The sequence below is a fragment of the Bos taurus genome, chromosome 7 (assembly GCF_002263795.3).
Source record: "Bos taurus isolate L1 Dominette 01449 registration number 42190680 breed Hereford chromosome 7, ARS-UCD2.0, whole genome shotgun sequence".
NCBI classification, from domain to species: Eukaryota; Metazoa; Chordata; class Mammalia; order Artiodactyla; family Bovidae; genus Bos; species Bos taurus.
In genome coordinates, this window is record NC_037334.1 from 20,021,035 (window position 1) to 20,037,382 (window position 16,348).

A 16,348-nucleotide genomic window follows, 5' to 3' on the forward strand; every position below is an offset into this window, starting at 1 on the left:
TAGACCCAACAGCGGTGAGCCCGGAGGGATGTCAGGGATTCCCTGCAAAAAGGTTGAGCCTGGCTTCGGAGCTGATGGGTGTGTTTGCAGGCGGGGAAGGGCGGGGCGGGTGGAAAGTCCCACAGCCCGGAGGTCCCAGGGGGCAGTTTAGGAACAAAGAAATGCAAAACAGTTTGAGCAGGTCTCTAATAGAGTCCCTAAGGGGCCACTGGAGCCCTCAGGAAGGCAGAGTCCAGAACAGACCCACCTTCGCTTACCCTCTAGGAGTCTCAGTTTTAACCTCTGTAAACTGGATCTGAACAGAACCTCCGGAAGGGGCCAAGCTCCTCCCTGAGACCTAGACACAGTTCTGTGATCTTAGGCACCAGCGCTGGCCCGCCCATTCCCACCATGCAACCTGCCAGACCTCCCTATACTCAGCTGTCCAATCATTCAGAGAAGCGATACCCCTTCCTAAAGCTGTTCCAGAAAATTCCATGCAACAATATCCCTGCTGCGTGTAGCTGGACTACCTAACCCTGAGCTGTTTGCAGTAATCCTGGATCCTGAGACAAAAGGAGAAATCGACAATAACTGGTCCTATCTTTAAAAAATCGGATGCTGGGACTTCTCTGGTGGTGCAATGGCTAAGACTGCTGCTGCTGCTAAGTCGCTTCAGTCGTGTCCGACTCTGTGCGACCCCATAGACGGCAGCCCACCAGGCTTCCCCGTCCCTGGGATTCTCCAGGCAAGAACACTGGAGTGGGTTGCCATTTCCTTTTCCAATGCATGAAAGTGAAAAGTGAAAGTGAAGTCGCTCAGTCGTGTCCGACTCTTCACGACCCCATGGACTGCAGCCTACCAGGCTCCTCTGTCCATGGATTTTCCAGGCAAGAGTACTGGAGTGGGGTGCCATTGCCTTCTCTGATGGCTAAGACTACATACTCCCAATGCAGGGTGGTCAGGGAATTAGATCCCACATGCCCCAACTAAGAGTTTGTGTGTGCAACTAAAGAACCTTCATACCACAACTAAAAAGATCCTACATACCGCACAAAGATTAAAGATCCTATGTGTGGCAACTCAGACCTGGTGCAGTCAAATAAATAAATATTAAAAAAAAAAAAAAAAAGTCGAGTGCTTTCCTCGTCGTCATGGACTGTTTTTGCATTTATTTGAATTTTTTTTTTTTTTTGCAGTCAATAAGAAATTTACTTGTTTTAAAAAAATCCAAATGCTGGCATTGTCCAGAAAAATTTAACAGGTTTATTTATAATTGTTATAAAGTTGAACTGCTGAAACTTGTTCACTGAAACATGTTGACTTTCACTAATGCTTTATGTCCCCGCATTTATATTAAAAATTCACACACAAATGAAAATGGAAAAACTGCCAATACCTGATTTCTGTCCCCTATTTTCCACTTGCAATCATATACTTAGGTACCTTTTGACCCCATGGGAAAAAAATATCTAACGTTCAGAACTACCAATAACAGGAAGAAGAGAATTTTTTTTTTTTTTAAAGAATGAAATGTTTCCCATCATTCTTAAGCACGTTCTCCACGTATGCGGCGTGCTAGCTGGATGTCTTTTGGTATAATTGTTACACGTTTGGCATGGATAGCACACAGGTTGGTGTCTTCAAAAAGGCCAACCAGATAGGCCTCACTTGCCTCCTGCAAAGCACCAATAGCTGCACTCTGGAAGCGCAGATCTGTTTTGAAGTCCTGAGCAATTTCCCGCACCAGACGCTGGAAGGGAAGTTTGCGAATCAGAAGTTCAGTGGACTTCTGATAACGTCTAATTTCACGGAGTGCCACAGTACCAGGCCTGTAACGATGAGGTTTCTTCACCCCTCCAGTAGAGGGCGCACTCTTGCGAGCGGCTTTTGTAGCGAGTTGCTTCCTCGGTGCTTTACCACCGGTCGATTTGCTGGCAGTCTGCTTTGTACGAGCCATGGTATAGAGACCTCCTTACTTACCCACCTTCTCCTTCGGCTGGAGCTCGGCGAGCTAGAGGCGGCGCTGGCGTTGGAGAGCGACGGCGGCGCGGCGGCGGCTACCTATTTGAATTTTAAAAAGTGATATTAAAATATAATCATCAGAGGGCTTCCCTGATGGTCCTGTGATTAAGACTCCATGCTTCTAATGCAGGGGACATGGGTTCGATCCTTGGTTGGGGAAATGAGATCCCACATGCTGCACAGTATGGCCAAAAAAATTTTTTTTAATGTAATCATCAGGGGCATTTCCTGGTGGCCCAGTAGTAAAGAATCCACCTGCCAATGCAGGAGACGTCCATTCGATCCCTGGGTCAGGAAGATCCCCTGGAGGAGGAAATGGTTACCCACTCCAGTATTCTTATCTGGAGAATCTCACGGATAGGGGAGCCTGGTGGGCTACAGTCCATGGTGTCGTAATGAGTTGGACACGACTTAGAGACTAAACAACAATAACATCATCAGGGAGATTGCGTGGCAGGCCAGTTGGTTAAGACTCTGTACTTCTAATGCGAGGGAGCATGGGTTCAATTCCTGGTTGGGGAACAATAAGACCCTCACATGCAACATGGTGCAGTCAAAAATAATAATGACCATTGGGACTGAGTTTTTTGGAGCACCCAACACCCGGTTTAAATTTTGTGCCTCAAAATATAAGAGAGTTCCTCCCTCTCTTCAGTACAGCATGTAGTAAGTGTTAATAAATGCTCCTAGAAGGAATGGTTGCAATATATAAAATCTAGTGTTTATTCCACAATGACAGCTGTTTCAGTTTGCTGGGGCAGTCACAACAAAACGCCACAGACTGGGTGGCTCACACAGCAGAACTTTATCGTCTCACAGTTGTGGAGGTCAGAAGTCGCACATGGAGGTATGTTGGCAAGGCTGGTTTCTGCCGAGGCCTCTGTCCGTAGCTAGCAGACGGCTGCCTTCTCTCTGTGTCTTCACAGTTTCCCTCTGGGCCTGTCTTTCCACAATCTCACCAGTATGACTGGTGTCACATTAAGTTAGGACCTAAAGACCTCATTTTAACTTAATTGGCTCTTTCAAACCCTGTCTCCAAATAAACTCACATTCTGAGGTCCTGGGGTGTTAAGTCTTTAATATGTGAGTTGAGGAGCAGGCATAGTTTAGCCCATAAGAGGAGCAAACTCTTCAATGGGGCTTAATGTGCTAGGTGCTTTTTAAAAAAATTTATTTATTTGGCTGTGTCCTGTCTTAGCTGTAGCATGTGGGATCTTTAGTTGTGGCACGTGAAATCTAGTTCCCTGACCAGCGGTGGAACCCATGTCCCTGCATTGGAAGCACAGAGTCTTAGCCATTGGACCACCAGGGAAGTCCCTAGGTGCTTTATTTATATTAACTTATTTCAGTTTCACAAGATCCCCATAATTCAACAGATTCTGTTATTATTCAACATTTTACATGAAGAATTTGAGGCTCAGAGAAGTTATGTAACTTGCCCAAATTCACACAGACAGTGAGGGCTGAATCTACATTCACAATATCTGTCTTAATGTCAGCCAAATCTGAAATCCATCTAGGAAGTAGTAGTGGGGCAGGGTTGCTTCCTGACTAAACCATTCCTTTTTTATTGTGGCAAAATAGACATGACGTAAAATTGACCTTTTTAATCATTTTTGAGCGTGCAGTTTAGTGTGTTCCGTACATTCACATTGTTGTGCAGCCACCCGCATCATCCATCTCCATGACTTTTCAATTTTTCCAAACTGAAACTCTGTCCCCTTCAAACACTGACTCCCGTTCCCCTTCCCTCAGCTCCTGGCACCCACTACTTTGCTTGTCTTTTTCATTTGACTCCTTTAAGGAGTACAGGTACAATTAAGGTTTCACAGGTAGCACAGTGGTAAAGAATCCGCCTGGCAAGCAGGCAGATACGGGTTTGAACCCTGGGTGGGGAAGATCCCTGGAGAAGGAAATGGCAACACACTCCAGTATTCTTGCCTGGAAAATGGCATAGCCAGAGGAGCCTGGTGGGCTACAGCTCATGGGGTCGTGGACATGACTTAGTGACTAAACAATGACAATAGGTAGAATTATGCAATATTTGCTTCCAGCTTATTTCACTGAACATAATGTCGTCTTATCCATGTTGTAGCCCGGGTCAGAATTTCCTTCCTTTTTAAGGTTGAGTAATATTCCAACCGTACAATTTAAAGTCACTTGGTTCCACCCTTATTAGCTGTGTGACCTTGGGGAAATTAATTCTCTGAGCCTCACTTTGCTCCTGCGTAAAATAGGCCACACAAAACCCGGGGTGTGGGGAAGATTACATGAACGAATAAATTTAAAAGGTGGTGATAAGCCTTCAACAGCATCAAAGGCAGATGCAAGGGGCATGCAGTGGCGGCCTTTGGTCAGCAGGGGCCGCTGCCAGAGCCTCCGGGGTCCTTCCTGTCCTCCCTGCGCCGCAGCATGCGCATGCGCAGCAGAGCCTCCCTGCAGAGGTTACTTTTTTCTCTTGGTTCCTCCCCGCCCTTTACCCCCGCAGGTATTTATTACTGCAGACCCAGAGCCTGGCTGTGGCTGCTTTTTCTCTGTGCTGAAGCTCTGCTTCTCCCCCAGGTTTCTGGGTCTGGTGGGCAGTTGTCCTCTGCCAACATCTGGCCCGACCCCTACAGCTTCAGGGTGGAACTCCTCCCCATGGGGGTTAGAGTGTAGAAAGAGAGGTCGCTCAGTCGTGTCCGACTCTTTGCAACCCCGTGGATTGTAGCCTACCAGGCTGCTCTGTCCATGGGATTCTCCAGACAAGAATACTGGAGTGGGTTGCCATTTCCTTTGCTAGGGAATCTTCCTGATCCAGGGATTGAACCCAGATCTCCCACACTGCAGGCAGGCTCTTTACCATCTGAGCCACCAGGGAAGCCCTGTATGGGGAAGGATGTCTTAAATTTCGCTATCCTCCTCTCCCCAGCTTCTTTAACTTAGACTAAGTTAGAATTTCCCAATAAACAATCTATTCACTTGCGAGCAAATTCAACCCTATTAATGAAAACCTTTGCTTTTCTTCTCTGAAATGTTCTATTTTGCAAGGAGGTGCTGTCGAGTGCCTCAGACGGAGCCTAGCACACGTTGTATGCTGAGTGCACTTTAAACATTAAAAAAGGTTAAGATAAAACATTTATTAAGAATGAGAAGCTGGATACCCATCTGCTGAAAAGGCGTCCCCCGAAGGGTGCATGCGCTTGCCTGGTAAAACTAATATAAAACGTTCCTGACACGAACACAGGCGCACGTGTTTGAATACCCGGAATTGAGCTAGGGCATTGACTTTGGCTGCCTGCAGCTCTGCGTCTCGGTCGTTCAATAGATATTTAGGGAGCAGCGCCTTACTGCCTCAGTTTCCCCCTGGGTTAAACGTGGGATCGTGATAGTAATCTTTGATTAAATGAAATCAGGGCTGTGACCGCGCTTTACAAAACAAAATGCGTAAAGCCCTTTGTAGGGATAAGAGAAGACAGTCTTATTTTAGAGTCTATTCGAACTTGCATAGCTTTGTACAGAGGCACAACTGTTTCTTCTTCCAGCGCAGGGATATCACTGCAGGCTCCCTTCTTTTGACAGAGTGAATTTAGGGGAAGATTTATTGAAGGGGATTTATTTACACTAATGAGAATATGATTACCTGATGCAAGATATACTTACTTGCGCCTACTGTGTTCCAGGCATTGGGCTGGGCTCTTTATAAAGAATAAAGATCCTAAATTAAATGCCAATTCTTTTCCTGGAGTCGAAGATCTGATATACAACGGTTTCTTAGGGTCATATCAGGACAGGAATACAAAATAGTGTTCCTGCGCCTCCCCCTGGAGAGAAAATGAAATAGAAAATGAGATTGCGCATGTGGAAAAGCGCCTAGCTCCCACGCTTGTGATGCAGCAAACCAGTCCCTGAAATGTGTTCTATAATTGTAACGATAACTAATTAGAAATAACTGAGGTGTATTGAGAACTGTGTCAGACTCGGTGCTAATCCCTCTACATCTATTTAGTGAATTTTACTCTCCCTCAAACAAAGAAGTAGTATTGATCATCCCATTGCGCAGATAAAGAAACTGAAGCATAGAAAAACCTGCATATCTAGTCTGCATCACTTAGAGTGATGGAGCTGATAAGGTGTTTTATTTACTGTTTTATCCACAAAGCCTATAGCAATGCCTAGCGTAGTAGACGCTGAATTTGTCTTTATGGGAAAAGTGGGTGATTAATATCTGCTTTCGAAAGGTTTTTTGTTTTAAGAAATAATTAAAGACAGCTGACTGCAGAACTAGTCCAGAGGTCCCAAGTACGCTTCTCCCTGTCCCGGACCTAGTACTGTCAGTCATCATATCAAACTTTAATCTTAGTACAATCCACAGACTCTATTCACATCGTAATATCTTTTTCATAGAAGTGGTTGGCCCTTTGCAAAATGACATAGTTGTTAAGATATGGATAATAGTCTCAGCTAAAATGCCACTCATCGCTTTTTGCACCTAAGTATTGCATCGCGCGCACCCAGCTCGAGGCAACCACGCCCCCGGGAAAATCCAAGCATGGAATGCAGATCCTTGGTATTAGAGCAGCCGCGCCGCCGCCTAAGGGGTTACCCGGGTTGGGTGGTGGAGGTGGGGAGGGTGTTCCTGCGCTTGCGCGCGGCGTCGCTTCGCTCCGCCCCCGAAGCGAGGTCAGATGACCCGCCCAACCGGCGTCGGCCTATAAAGTCTCGGGTGTTGACGTCAGCGTTCTCTTCCGCCGTCGTCGCCGCCATCCTCGGCGCGACCTAGCTTGCTCGGATCTGCCTGGGAGAATCCACCGCCATCCGCCACCATGGTGAGCAACGCTGTTCAACCAGGGGCCTGAAACGGCAGCGGGGCCTCGGCAGGGCTAGCGCTGCCAAGCCTGGAGACCTGTGGCCTCCCTGACTGGGAGGAGACATGGCGGCGGCCGGGGCCGGTAGAGCCGGGACAGGTGAAGCGGCTACCGCCATGTCTGCACGCCGCACTGCTCGCCGACCTCCGCTTCCGGGGGCGCCGCCGCCTCGCGGGGTCTCGGGCCTGGCTGAAGCTGGGGCGGAGGCGGGGCGGGGGGGGTATGATGATGTGGCAGACGCTGTAATGGCGGGCGCCGCAGCGCGAGCCGGGAGAGGGGAGCCGCCTTATGTAACTCGCGGGCCGGGAGTTTCAGTCTGATTTTCTGCTGGGAGCCGTGGGCGTCTTGGAAATGGCTAAAGGAGAGAAGAGTAAGACCTTTAGAAGCGCCCGATCTTCTCCCGCTGTGTAATCTTGGCCTGGTGTCTTGTCTTTCGTGAACCTCCCAGTTGTGAACACCTGATCTAAAGCCACGAGGTGGAGGTTCGCGCCTGGTAGGGCTGCGCAACCCCCCTCCCCAAACCGGGGGTGGCATATTTATGAATCAAAGGTGGGGTGGATGGCTCTAACTGACCCCCACAACCCCAGAGAGGGGTGACCTTGGAGTTCGGAGAGCTCCTTTGGTTGGGAAGCCTCGGGGTATACCAGTGCCCACACAGTGGGACACCTGAGGTTCAGCTGGACCCCACGAGACCCCAGTATCTACCTAGTATAAAGGGAATCTGTTGTCACTCTTTGGGACTTAGTCCCCAGTTTCCGTTCTGAGTTTTCACTTTGTGTGTGACAGCCAAGATCAGGCTTTTCAGGGACAGGGTGAATTGGACACCTTTAAAGGGGTGTTAACAAAGAAAGGTCGGAGTTGGCAGCACGGGGGACCAGCCTCTTTTGGCTAGGGCCCAGCAGCCTCTATTGATCAAAGTCTCTGTGCCAAGGATCCTTCTTGGAGTGCTGGCCTGTCATGACCCTCCCCTCCTCCACCCTGCCCAGGTGAACTTCACAGTAGACCAGATCCGGGCCATCATGGACAAGAAGGCCAACATCCGGAACATGTCTGTCATTGCCCACGTGGACCATGGCAAATCCACTCTGACGGACTCCCTTGTGTGCAAGGCGGGTATCATCGCCTCTGCCCGGGCTGGGGAGACCCGCTTCACTGACACCCGGAAGGATGAGCAGGAGCGTTGCATCACCATCAAGTCAACGTGAGCAAGTCCCTTGGTGTCGACTCCACAGGGACGGGGCTGCTGCTTGCTCTGAGTCCTTGGTAGTGGGCAGGAAGGATAGACATAGGCCTTTTCCCACAGGCTTCTGGGGAGAGGAGCACTTTGGAACTGGGCTTCTGAACTGGGAGGGATGATGGAGCTTCATCTGCTGGGATGGGCACTTTTGCCTCCAGGGGAAGAGGCACAGTGATGGGTGGTAGAGTTAAGGAGGTTGGAGGGGAAGGGAGCTGGGGGCTCTTGGCAACGTCTGGAGGATGCTGTTGGCATCTGGGGTCAATGCCAAAGTCCTGCTGTGTGCACGGCAGCCCCCTGTGAGTTTTCTGACCCCAGATGTCAGGGTGAGAACCTCCCCCACCCCAAAGAAAAAGCAGTGATGGCAGGTGTCTTCATTTAGTCATTTGTCCTTGGTCATTGCTCTGAGGCTCACTTCCCTGCAGGGCAGGGAAGGGTGAAAAGTCACCTTTGGGATTTCTAGCTCCTATGTAGTAGCTGCCTTTTGACAACAGGTGTGTTGAGCCTGGGAGCACCCAGGTGGATTCTGGTGCCAGGGAAGTGGCTGTCCCTGGCAGAGAGTGCTGCGAAGATAAATGTCCCCAGATGCGGTGGCTCTTGTGTTGGGAGTCTCAAGTTCATCTTTAAGGATGAGTAATGCAGGGGGAGGGGACAGGTTGCGGCATCTGCCTGGCTTTTTATTGGATCCCAGCCTCACTTAAGAATGAAGAGTGTCCACCTGACTCCCCCTCGGTGGGAACCTGATTGACCACAGGCCAGGCTAAGGTGTGGCTTTCGCCTGGCTCACCTGTCCCCATCTTTTCAGGGCCATCTCCCTTTTCTACGAGCTTTCAGAGAACGACTTGAATTTCATCAAGCAGAGCAAGGATGGCTCTGGCTTCCTCATCAACCTCATCGACTCCCCTGGGCACGTCGACTTTTCCTCAGAGGTGACAGCTGCACTCCGTGTCACTGACGGTGCCTTGGTGGTGGTGGACTGCGTGTCGGGTAAGTAGTGGGCACCCCCTAGGACGGCTTGGAACCTGGGGCTGTCCCCTCTCTGGCTGCAAGAGCCGCCTCATCCCCTGCTGGTCTGCAGGTGTGTGTGTGCAGACAGAGACGGTGCTGCGCCAGGCCATCGCTGAGCGCATCAAGCCAGTGCTGATGATGAACAAGATGGACCGGGCCCTGCTTGAGCTGCAGCTGGAGCCTGAGGAGCTCTACCAAACCTTCCAGCGCATCGTGGAGAACGTCAACGTCATCATCTCCACTTACGGCGAGGGCGAGAGCGGCCCCATGGGCAACATCATGGTAGGACAGCCTGACTGCTGGGTTTAGGGTACCTCTCTCTGCTGTGTTCCTAGTAGCCCCTTCCACTGCTCCCGTGGGGCAGACTGGAAGGGCTGTGGTCTTGGGCTGCCCCTGGGGAACTGCTTCTCAATCAGTGACTTCCTGGGGATTCTTGGGAGGTGGAAACTGGGGTTCAAGGAACCTTAGAGTGACAGGAAAGCTGGACTTCTGGGGGGATGAGGTAGTGGCTCCCGCTGCTTGCTGACAGGTGCATGGGGCAGTCCCTGTGGGATCTTTGCACACATTCCCCCCCCAGGGGTTGGGCACCTTGTACATGATGACTAAAATTTCTTCACTTTGACCTGATGGCTATTGAAGAAATCTAAGGTCTGAGGTGTGGAGTGCCTGGGGATTTTGTAGCTGTGGTTTTCGTCCAACTGTTCCAGCTAAACTTGTCTCCTGTTCTCGCAGATCGACCCCGTCCTTGGTACTGTTGGCTTCGGGTCTGGTCTCCACGGTTGGGCCTTTACCCTGAAGCAGTTTGCCGAGATGTATGTGGCCAAGTTTGCTGCCAAGGGCGAGGGACAGCTAGGGCCTGCTGAGCGGGCCAAGAAGGTGGAGGACATGATGAAAAAGCTGTGGGGAGACCGGTAAGTGTTCAAGACACTGCTCGAGTGTCCGTAGGGTTTTTTTTTTTCACCCAGATTACCACCCCCCTCGCCGCTGATTTCTCTAACTCTTGGGTTGGGTGTTCTCCGAACAGGTACTTTGATCCAGCCACCGGCAAGTTCAGCAAGTCAGCCAACAGCCCTGATGGCAAGAAGCTGCCACGGACGTTCTGCCAGCTCATCCTGGACCCAATCTTCAAGGTGAGCCAGTGTAAGCTTGGTAGATACCCATTCCCAGGGCTGTCCTTGGGCTCCCCAGACAGTCTGGTACCCAACCTGCTGCAACCGATGGCAAGATGCCACAAGGCAAGGCAGGGCCAGGCTGCATGTCAGCTCGTGGAACAAGGATGAGACAGCAGGAGGTCAGAAGGCCCTCAGTTCAACCCTGGCTAACAGCTCTCCCACATTCTTGGGCTGCATCTTGGGGTCAGTCAGCCTTCTTGACTGGGCAGCAGGCGAGATGTGGCAGAAGGGGCTGACTATTGTAAGCCAGTGAGTTTTCAGTGAGAATGCCCATTTACTTAGGGTGAGTTTTTTTAAGTCTGTTGAGAGATTGCACTATTATTTGTTAGATTAAGTCAGGCGTTTAATGGTAAGTGAGGATTTTTGCAGCTTTGGCCCTGCTCCATCCATGCCCTTCAGGCTCTAGCACATAACTGCAGGCTTCAAGTATGTTCTCAAGCCCACTTTGCCATCTTTCCTGCATGTTAGGTGTTTGATGCAATCATGAACTTCAAGAAAGAGGAGACTGCAAAACTAATTGAAAAACTGGACATCAAGTTGGACAGTGAAGATAAGGACAAGGAGGGCAAACCGCTTCTGAAGGTAAGTGGAGAGGCTCTGCCTGGAGTCCCACCTTCTTGGAGCTGCTTTTGTTGATTTTCTTTCTGGTCTCTTGCTGACGTTTCCCCCTCACATCCTCTACTCTAGGCTGTGATGCGCCGCTGGCTGCCTGCTGGGGATGCCCTGCTGCAGATGATCACCATCCACCTGCCTTCCCCTGTGACGGCCCAGAAGTACCGCTGTGAGCTCCTGTACGAGGGGCCCCCAGACGATGAGGCAGCCATGGGTATGTGGGGCCTGCCTGCACCCCAGGGGCCTGATGCTGGACAGAGCCTCAGGAGTTTGGAAAGCTGAGCTGCCATGGAATTACGTTTTCCCCTTTGGGGGTTTCATTTCTCTTCTCAGGCATTAAAAGCTGTGATCCCAAAGGCCCTCTCATGATGTACATTTCCAAAATGGTGCCGACCTCTGACAAAGGTCGGTTCTATGCTTTCGGCCGGGTCTTCTCAGGGCTGGTGTCTACTGGCCTGAAGGTCCGCATCATGGGACCCAACTATACTCCTGGGAAGAAGGAGGACCTGTACCTGAAGCCGATCCAGAGGTGAGGTACTCAGGGAGTTAGAGGGGGCCGAACAGCCTCCTGCTCCTCCTCCTTCATCCAGTGAGGGGGGAACGGTGGGGTCATCTGAATGAAAGAGACCTGCCCGGGGGAGGGGAGCACCAGGAAATAGTACCCTTCCTCCAGCTAAGGGTTCTCAGTGTGATGCAGTCCTGAGCTGGGAAGCAGGTAGGAAATTAGAGTGATCCCAAAGATCGCAGTTGAGAGTGGCGCCCCACCCCCCCCAACGTCATTGCTGCAGGTGTGGGACTCTCTGAGGCCTTGACTGCACTAGGGTGCAGAGACTTGCATAGGCACAGCAGCACGTTGCCTGGTCTTGGGGTGATAAGAGCCAGAACCAGCACTGAGATGTCACTGGGTTACTGGCCCCTAGTGAGCTGGCTCTGCTCCTCTAGACATGAAGACAGCCACAGGTTCAAAGGAGGGGAACTTTGTGCTTCCACTGCAGGAGGCTTGGGTTCATTCGCTGGTCTAGAAATTAATACGTGTGCAGTGTGGTACTACCAAAAAAACAAGGGAGGCTTGTCTGGTGACTTGGGGATCTGCCCCACAAGTGCTTGTGTGTTGACATCTTTTGTGTCGTTCCCCCCTCCCCAGGACAATCCTGATGATGGGCCGTTACGTGGAGCCCATCGAGGATGTGCCTTGTGGCAACATTGTGGGCCTGGTGGGCGTGGACCAGTTCCTGGTGAAGACTGGCACCATCACCACCTTTGAGCATGCCCACAACATGCGGGTGATGAAGTTCAGTGTGAGCCCTGTTGTCAGGGTTGCTGTGGAGGCCAAGAACCCGGCCGACCTGCCCAAGCTGGTGGAAGGTCTGAAGCGGCTGGCCAAGTCGGACCCCATGGTGCAGGTGGGTGGCCCTTGGCCAGAGGTGACACCTGCCGCGGTGGGTTGTTGACTTGTTGATGTGATGTGGCTGGGCTGACCTGGCAGAACTCCTGCCCATTTAAATGGTGGTTTTCCACCCAGGAATCCAACTTTGATACACTACTTTGATACAGTTTTTTCAGACTGGTTGGACCCTGAGGCTCTTTTTAGAAGGTTAATGTTGAAAACTAGTAAAACGGGCCCTGATACCTTCCCCCTAAACCCTGTGTTGGGAGTCCACCTTGTCCAGCTGGAGCTGGCTTTCCACTTGCCCCCTGGAATCCCTTGGGTTACCGCATGGTCCTGGGTCCTGGGGTCGGTGTTGGGCTGACGCTTGGCCTTCTGCAGTGCATCATCGAGGAGTCCGGGGAGCACATTATCGCGGGGGCTGGGGAGCTGCACTTGGAGATCTGCCTCAAGGACCTGGAGGAGGATCACGCTTGCATCCCCATCAAGGTGAGGCTGGTGCTGCCACGCAGTGACAGCTGGAGGCCTGCATCCCCTATACCAAGAGGGCTGATGGAGAGCACGACCTGGGTGGGCTCTGAGAGGCCCGCTGGTGGGGGTCACTTGATTCTCCTTCCTTTTGCCCCTTTTTGCCAGATAATATGTGGTGTTGTGACATCAGCTGTTTAGATGCGCAGGCAGGGTTGGAGTGTGAGGGGTCTGCTAATTTCTGCTAACAAGTTTACCAAAAAAAAAAAGAAAAACTTGTGAAAAGGGCAGACACTGAGGTTCTGTAGGCGGCCCCACCACCGCCAGCTGGTGCACTCTGTTTTCCATTTTCTGCTTTTTCCTAAAAATGAGCTCAGATCTGTGTCTGCTTGGCCAAGGTTTTGGGTTTCTTTACATGCTGTTTTTCCTTGTTAAGCCTTTTTAGTTACGGGAATGAAAGTTTCTGTTCTTGAGGGAATTGACAGGTTTTTCATATTTTTTCCTAAATAAGGAAACTATTCTGAAATGGGATCTTGCACTTGTATGTTTGCAATCACTTTTCAATTAATACTGCACATACAGTTTTACCATAAGTGTATTTAGCCAGCCCTGTTAGTGGGCATTTAGCGAGCAGCTAGCTGCACACTTGTTTACACGAAGTCACGTGGAGCCTGCCCTGCTCTCTATCCTCTGCCAGTGTGAAGTGGGTATCATTAGGAAGATGCTTTTCTGGGGTGTCTGCTTTCTGGGGCAGACCTGACCTTGCACGTTCCTCTTCCAGAAATCTGACCCAGTTGTCTCGTACCGGGAGACTGTCAGCGAGGAGTCAAACGTGCTCTGCCTATCCAAGTCCCCCAACAAGCACAATAGGCTTTATATGAAGGCGCGGCCCTTCCCTGACGGCCTGGCTGAGGACATCGACAAGGGCGAGGTGTCCGCCCGCCAGGAGCTCAAGCAGCGGGCCCGCTACCTGGCTGAGAAGTACGAGTGGGATGTGGCCGAGGCCCGTAAGATCTGGTGCTTCGGCCCTGATGGCACGGGCCCCAACATCCTCACGGACATCACCAAGGGTGTGCAATACCTCAATGAAATCAAGGACAGTGTGGTAGCTGGCTTCCAGTGGGCCACCAAAGAGGTGAGGGGGTGCTCAGGCACAGCACAGCAGGGCCAGTCAGCGGCCGAGGTGGGACTGTGTGTGGTCTTGAGGACAGCTGTGGCCAGCCTCTCCCTCAGAGCTGCTGTGAAGGTGGGTTCTTGATGGTGGTCCTCCTTCCTCCATAGGGGGCACTGTGCGAGGAGAACATGCGGGGCGTGCGCTTTGACGTCCATGATGTGACGCTGCACGCTGATGCCATCCACCGTGGGGGTGGCCAGATCATCCCCACGGCTCGGCGCTGCCTGTATGCCAGTGTGCTGACTGCCCAGCCCCGGCTCATGGAGCCCATCTATCTTGTGGAGATCCAGGTAAGGGGGCTGGGCTGGGAACCCCCAGCTGCTGTTTTGGGTTCCGTCCTGCCCAGCAGCTGCTCAGAGCCCTTTTTTGCCCGACAGTGTCCAGAACAAGTGGTTGGTGGCATCTACGGTGTCCTGAACAGGAAGCGGGGCCACGTCTTTGAGGAGACCCAGGTGGCCGGCACCCCCATGTTTGTTGTGAAGGCCTACCTTCCTGTCAATGAGTCCTTTGGTGAGTACCAGTCTGGTGTGGTCCTCAGATGCCCACTGCCTTTAGGGTGGAGCCCAGCAGACATAGAGCCCTGGCCCATCCTTTCTCATCATGAGGGGAGCTGCCTACTGCAGTTTTCTGCAGCACACTTGTGAAGGAGGGGATGACCTATTTCTCTCTCACGTGGGTCTCAGGACTGTTGATTTAGTGTAGAGGCCTCGGCCTGTGGATCTAAGCACGGCCACAGAGCAGCTGTGCTGGAGATCTGGCTCATCCTCAGAAGGTGCAGATGGAGGCCTGGGGCCCAGGAAGGGCCAGCCCTGCCTCAATCTTTAATCAGTAGCCCTTGTCGGGGGGAACCTTTGGGTGAAGTGTAGGGTAACGGGGTTAACCTCTAACATGACTTCCGGGATCCTCTGGTGTGAGTCTGTGTTTCTGGTCTTGGCCAGGGGACCGTGAGGCACATACTGGGTTTCCCATTGAGCACTGTTTGCCCCTTCTGCAGGCTTCACTGCTGACCTGAGGTCCAACACGGGCGGCCAGGCCTTCCCCCAGTGTGTGTTCGACCACTGGCAGATCCTGCCCGGTGACCCCTTTGACAACACCAGCCGCCCCAGTCAGGTAGTGGCGGAGACACGCAAGCGCAAAGGCCTGAAGGAAGGCATCCCAGCCCTGGACAACTTCCTGGACAAGTTGTAGGCGGCCTCCGCTTAGCCCGCCACCGGGTGGGACTCGGCGCGGCCCCCGCGCCCAGGGACAAGTGACCACAGCAACAAGCCCCCACATTCTCCACAACACCTCGAGGCTGTCCAGACCCAGTAATGCTCTGCCTGACAGGTTTCTGGGGCCCACTTCGTGCCATCGCTCAACATGAACACTTGATGCCGTTTCTTTCGATATTTATTTCCAGATTTCAGGGGCAACAAGTGCCCTCGCAGCAGGGACTTATCTGGCCGGTGGGGATGGGGGAGGGGATGGGACAACCAATACTTTTTTGTTGAGAGGGAAACTTAATGTCAAAAAAAAGTTAAAAATAAACGCATTAAGAGGTTTATTTGGGTAAATGGACCCTAGTGGATTTTCCTCCAGAAGGGGGCAAGAAACAAGCGGGTAGATGTTCTCTTTGGACAGAAGCTAGAAGGCAGGAAACCCCGCCCGCACAGTGTCACTGAGCACCTCCAGCTGTATTAGTGCCATTGGAATAATAAACTCGACATGGTGGAGACTGTGCGTGTGTATGTGGTCTTTCTCTGTCTGCTCAGGCTCAAATGGGCTCCCTGGGCCAGTGAGTAAGGCCATCGGTGGTATCGCAGTACAGTGTTGAGTATCCAAATGACAGTCCAGGAGTCCATCTGTCACAAGGCCAGCCAGACATCTGTGCTGTCCACAGGGCAGCCACTTTGCCCACGTGTCCCCTCAGCGTTAGAAATGGGAGCAGTGTGCCCCAGGGACTGAGTGTTGGGTTCGTAAAATAGCTTGTTTGCATTTTTCTGTAACATGTCAGGAAAATAAACTGAAGGGACCTTTTGGCAAACCCAGTATTTACATAATTGACACTGGTGGTGCTGTAGCAGTCAGTGCAGGCTTGGAAGATTGCCTCTGTCCTCACTGTGGACCCATCCTCCCTGGGGTGGCTCAGAGGTGAAAGCGTCTGCCTCCAATGCGGGAGACCCAGGTTCGATCGTTGAGTCTGGAAGATCCCCTGGAGAAGGAAATGGTAACCCACTCCAGTATTTTTGCCTGGAGGATCCCATGGACGAGAAGCCCGGTAGGGTACAGTCCACAGGGTTGCAAAGAGTCGGACACGACTGAGCGACTTTAAACTTCCCTTGTGGCTACTTCTATGCTGTTTGTTGCTAAGTTGTGTCTGACTCTTGCAACCCCATGGACTGAAGCCCCCCAGGCTCTTCTGTCTGTGGGATTACCCAGGCAAGAATACTAGAGTGGGCAGCC

At 51.7% G+C, this 16,348-nt stretch overlaps 2 protein-coding genes and 1 non-coding gene across 3 annotated transcripts; 2 read left to right on the top strand and 1 right to left on the bottom strand.

Annotated features, from left to right (window-relative positions):
- Positions 1-1,222: 1,222 nt before the first annotated feature.
- Positions 1,223-1,995, bottom strand: LOC100297725 (H3 histone, family 3A-like). Its single transcript, XM_002688923.7, has one exon. It carries the CDS (start codon positions 1,937-1,939, stop codon positions 1,529-1,531), a length of 411 nt encoding a protein of 136 aa, XP_002688969.1. The 5' UTR covers positions 1,940-1,995; the 3' UTR covers positions 1,223-1,528.
- Positions 1,996-6,727: 4,732 nt separating this feature from the next.
- EEF2 (eukaryotic translation elongation factor 2) lies at positions 6,728-15,618 on the top strand. Its single transcript, NM_001075121.1, has 15 exons — positions 6,728-6,812; positions 7,838-8,052; positions 8,891-9,072; positions 9,164-9,375; positions 9,826-10,004; positions 10,118-10,223; positions 10,734-10,847; positions 10,953-11,091; positions 11,211-11,406; positions 12,022-12,280; positions 12,646-12,753; positions 13,514-13,867; positions 14,014-14,196; positions 14,284-14,416; positions 14,901-15,618. Exons 1-15 carry the CDS (start codon positions 6,810-6,812, stop codon positions 15,092-15,094), a joined length of 2,577 nt encoding a protein of 858 aa, NP_001068589.1. The 5' UTR covers positions 6,728-6,809; the 3' UTR covers positions 15,095-15,618.
- MIR1434 (microRNA mir-1434) lies at positions 9,679-9,751 on the top strand. Its single transcript, NR_030810.1, has one exon. It is a non-coding gene; the product is annotated as a microRNA mir-1434 (primary transcript).
- Positions 15,619-16,348: the final 730 nt, after the last annotated feature.

What these genes read in the sequence shown, in the direction of transcription:
- EEF2 (NM_001075121.1), top strand. An exon ending in TGCATCACCATCAAGTCAAC is followed by an intron (nt 8,053 to 8,890) that starts GTGAGCAAGTCC and finishes CCATCTTTTCAG; the next exon opens with GGCCATCTCCCTTTTCTACG. An exon ending in TCCTGTCAATGAGTCCTTTG is followed by an intron (nt 14,417 to 14,900) that starts GTGAGTACCAGT and finishes CCCCTTCTGCAG; the next exon opens with GCTTCACTGCTGACCTGAGG.
- LOC100297725 (XM_002688923.7), bottom strand. Translation starts at nt 1,939, where the DNA reads ATGGCTCGTACAAAGCAGACTGCCAGCAAATCGACCGGTGGTAAAGCA.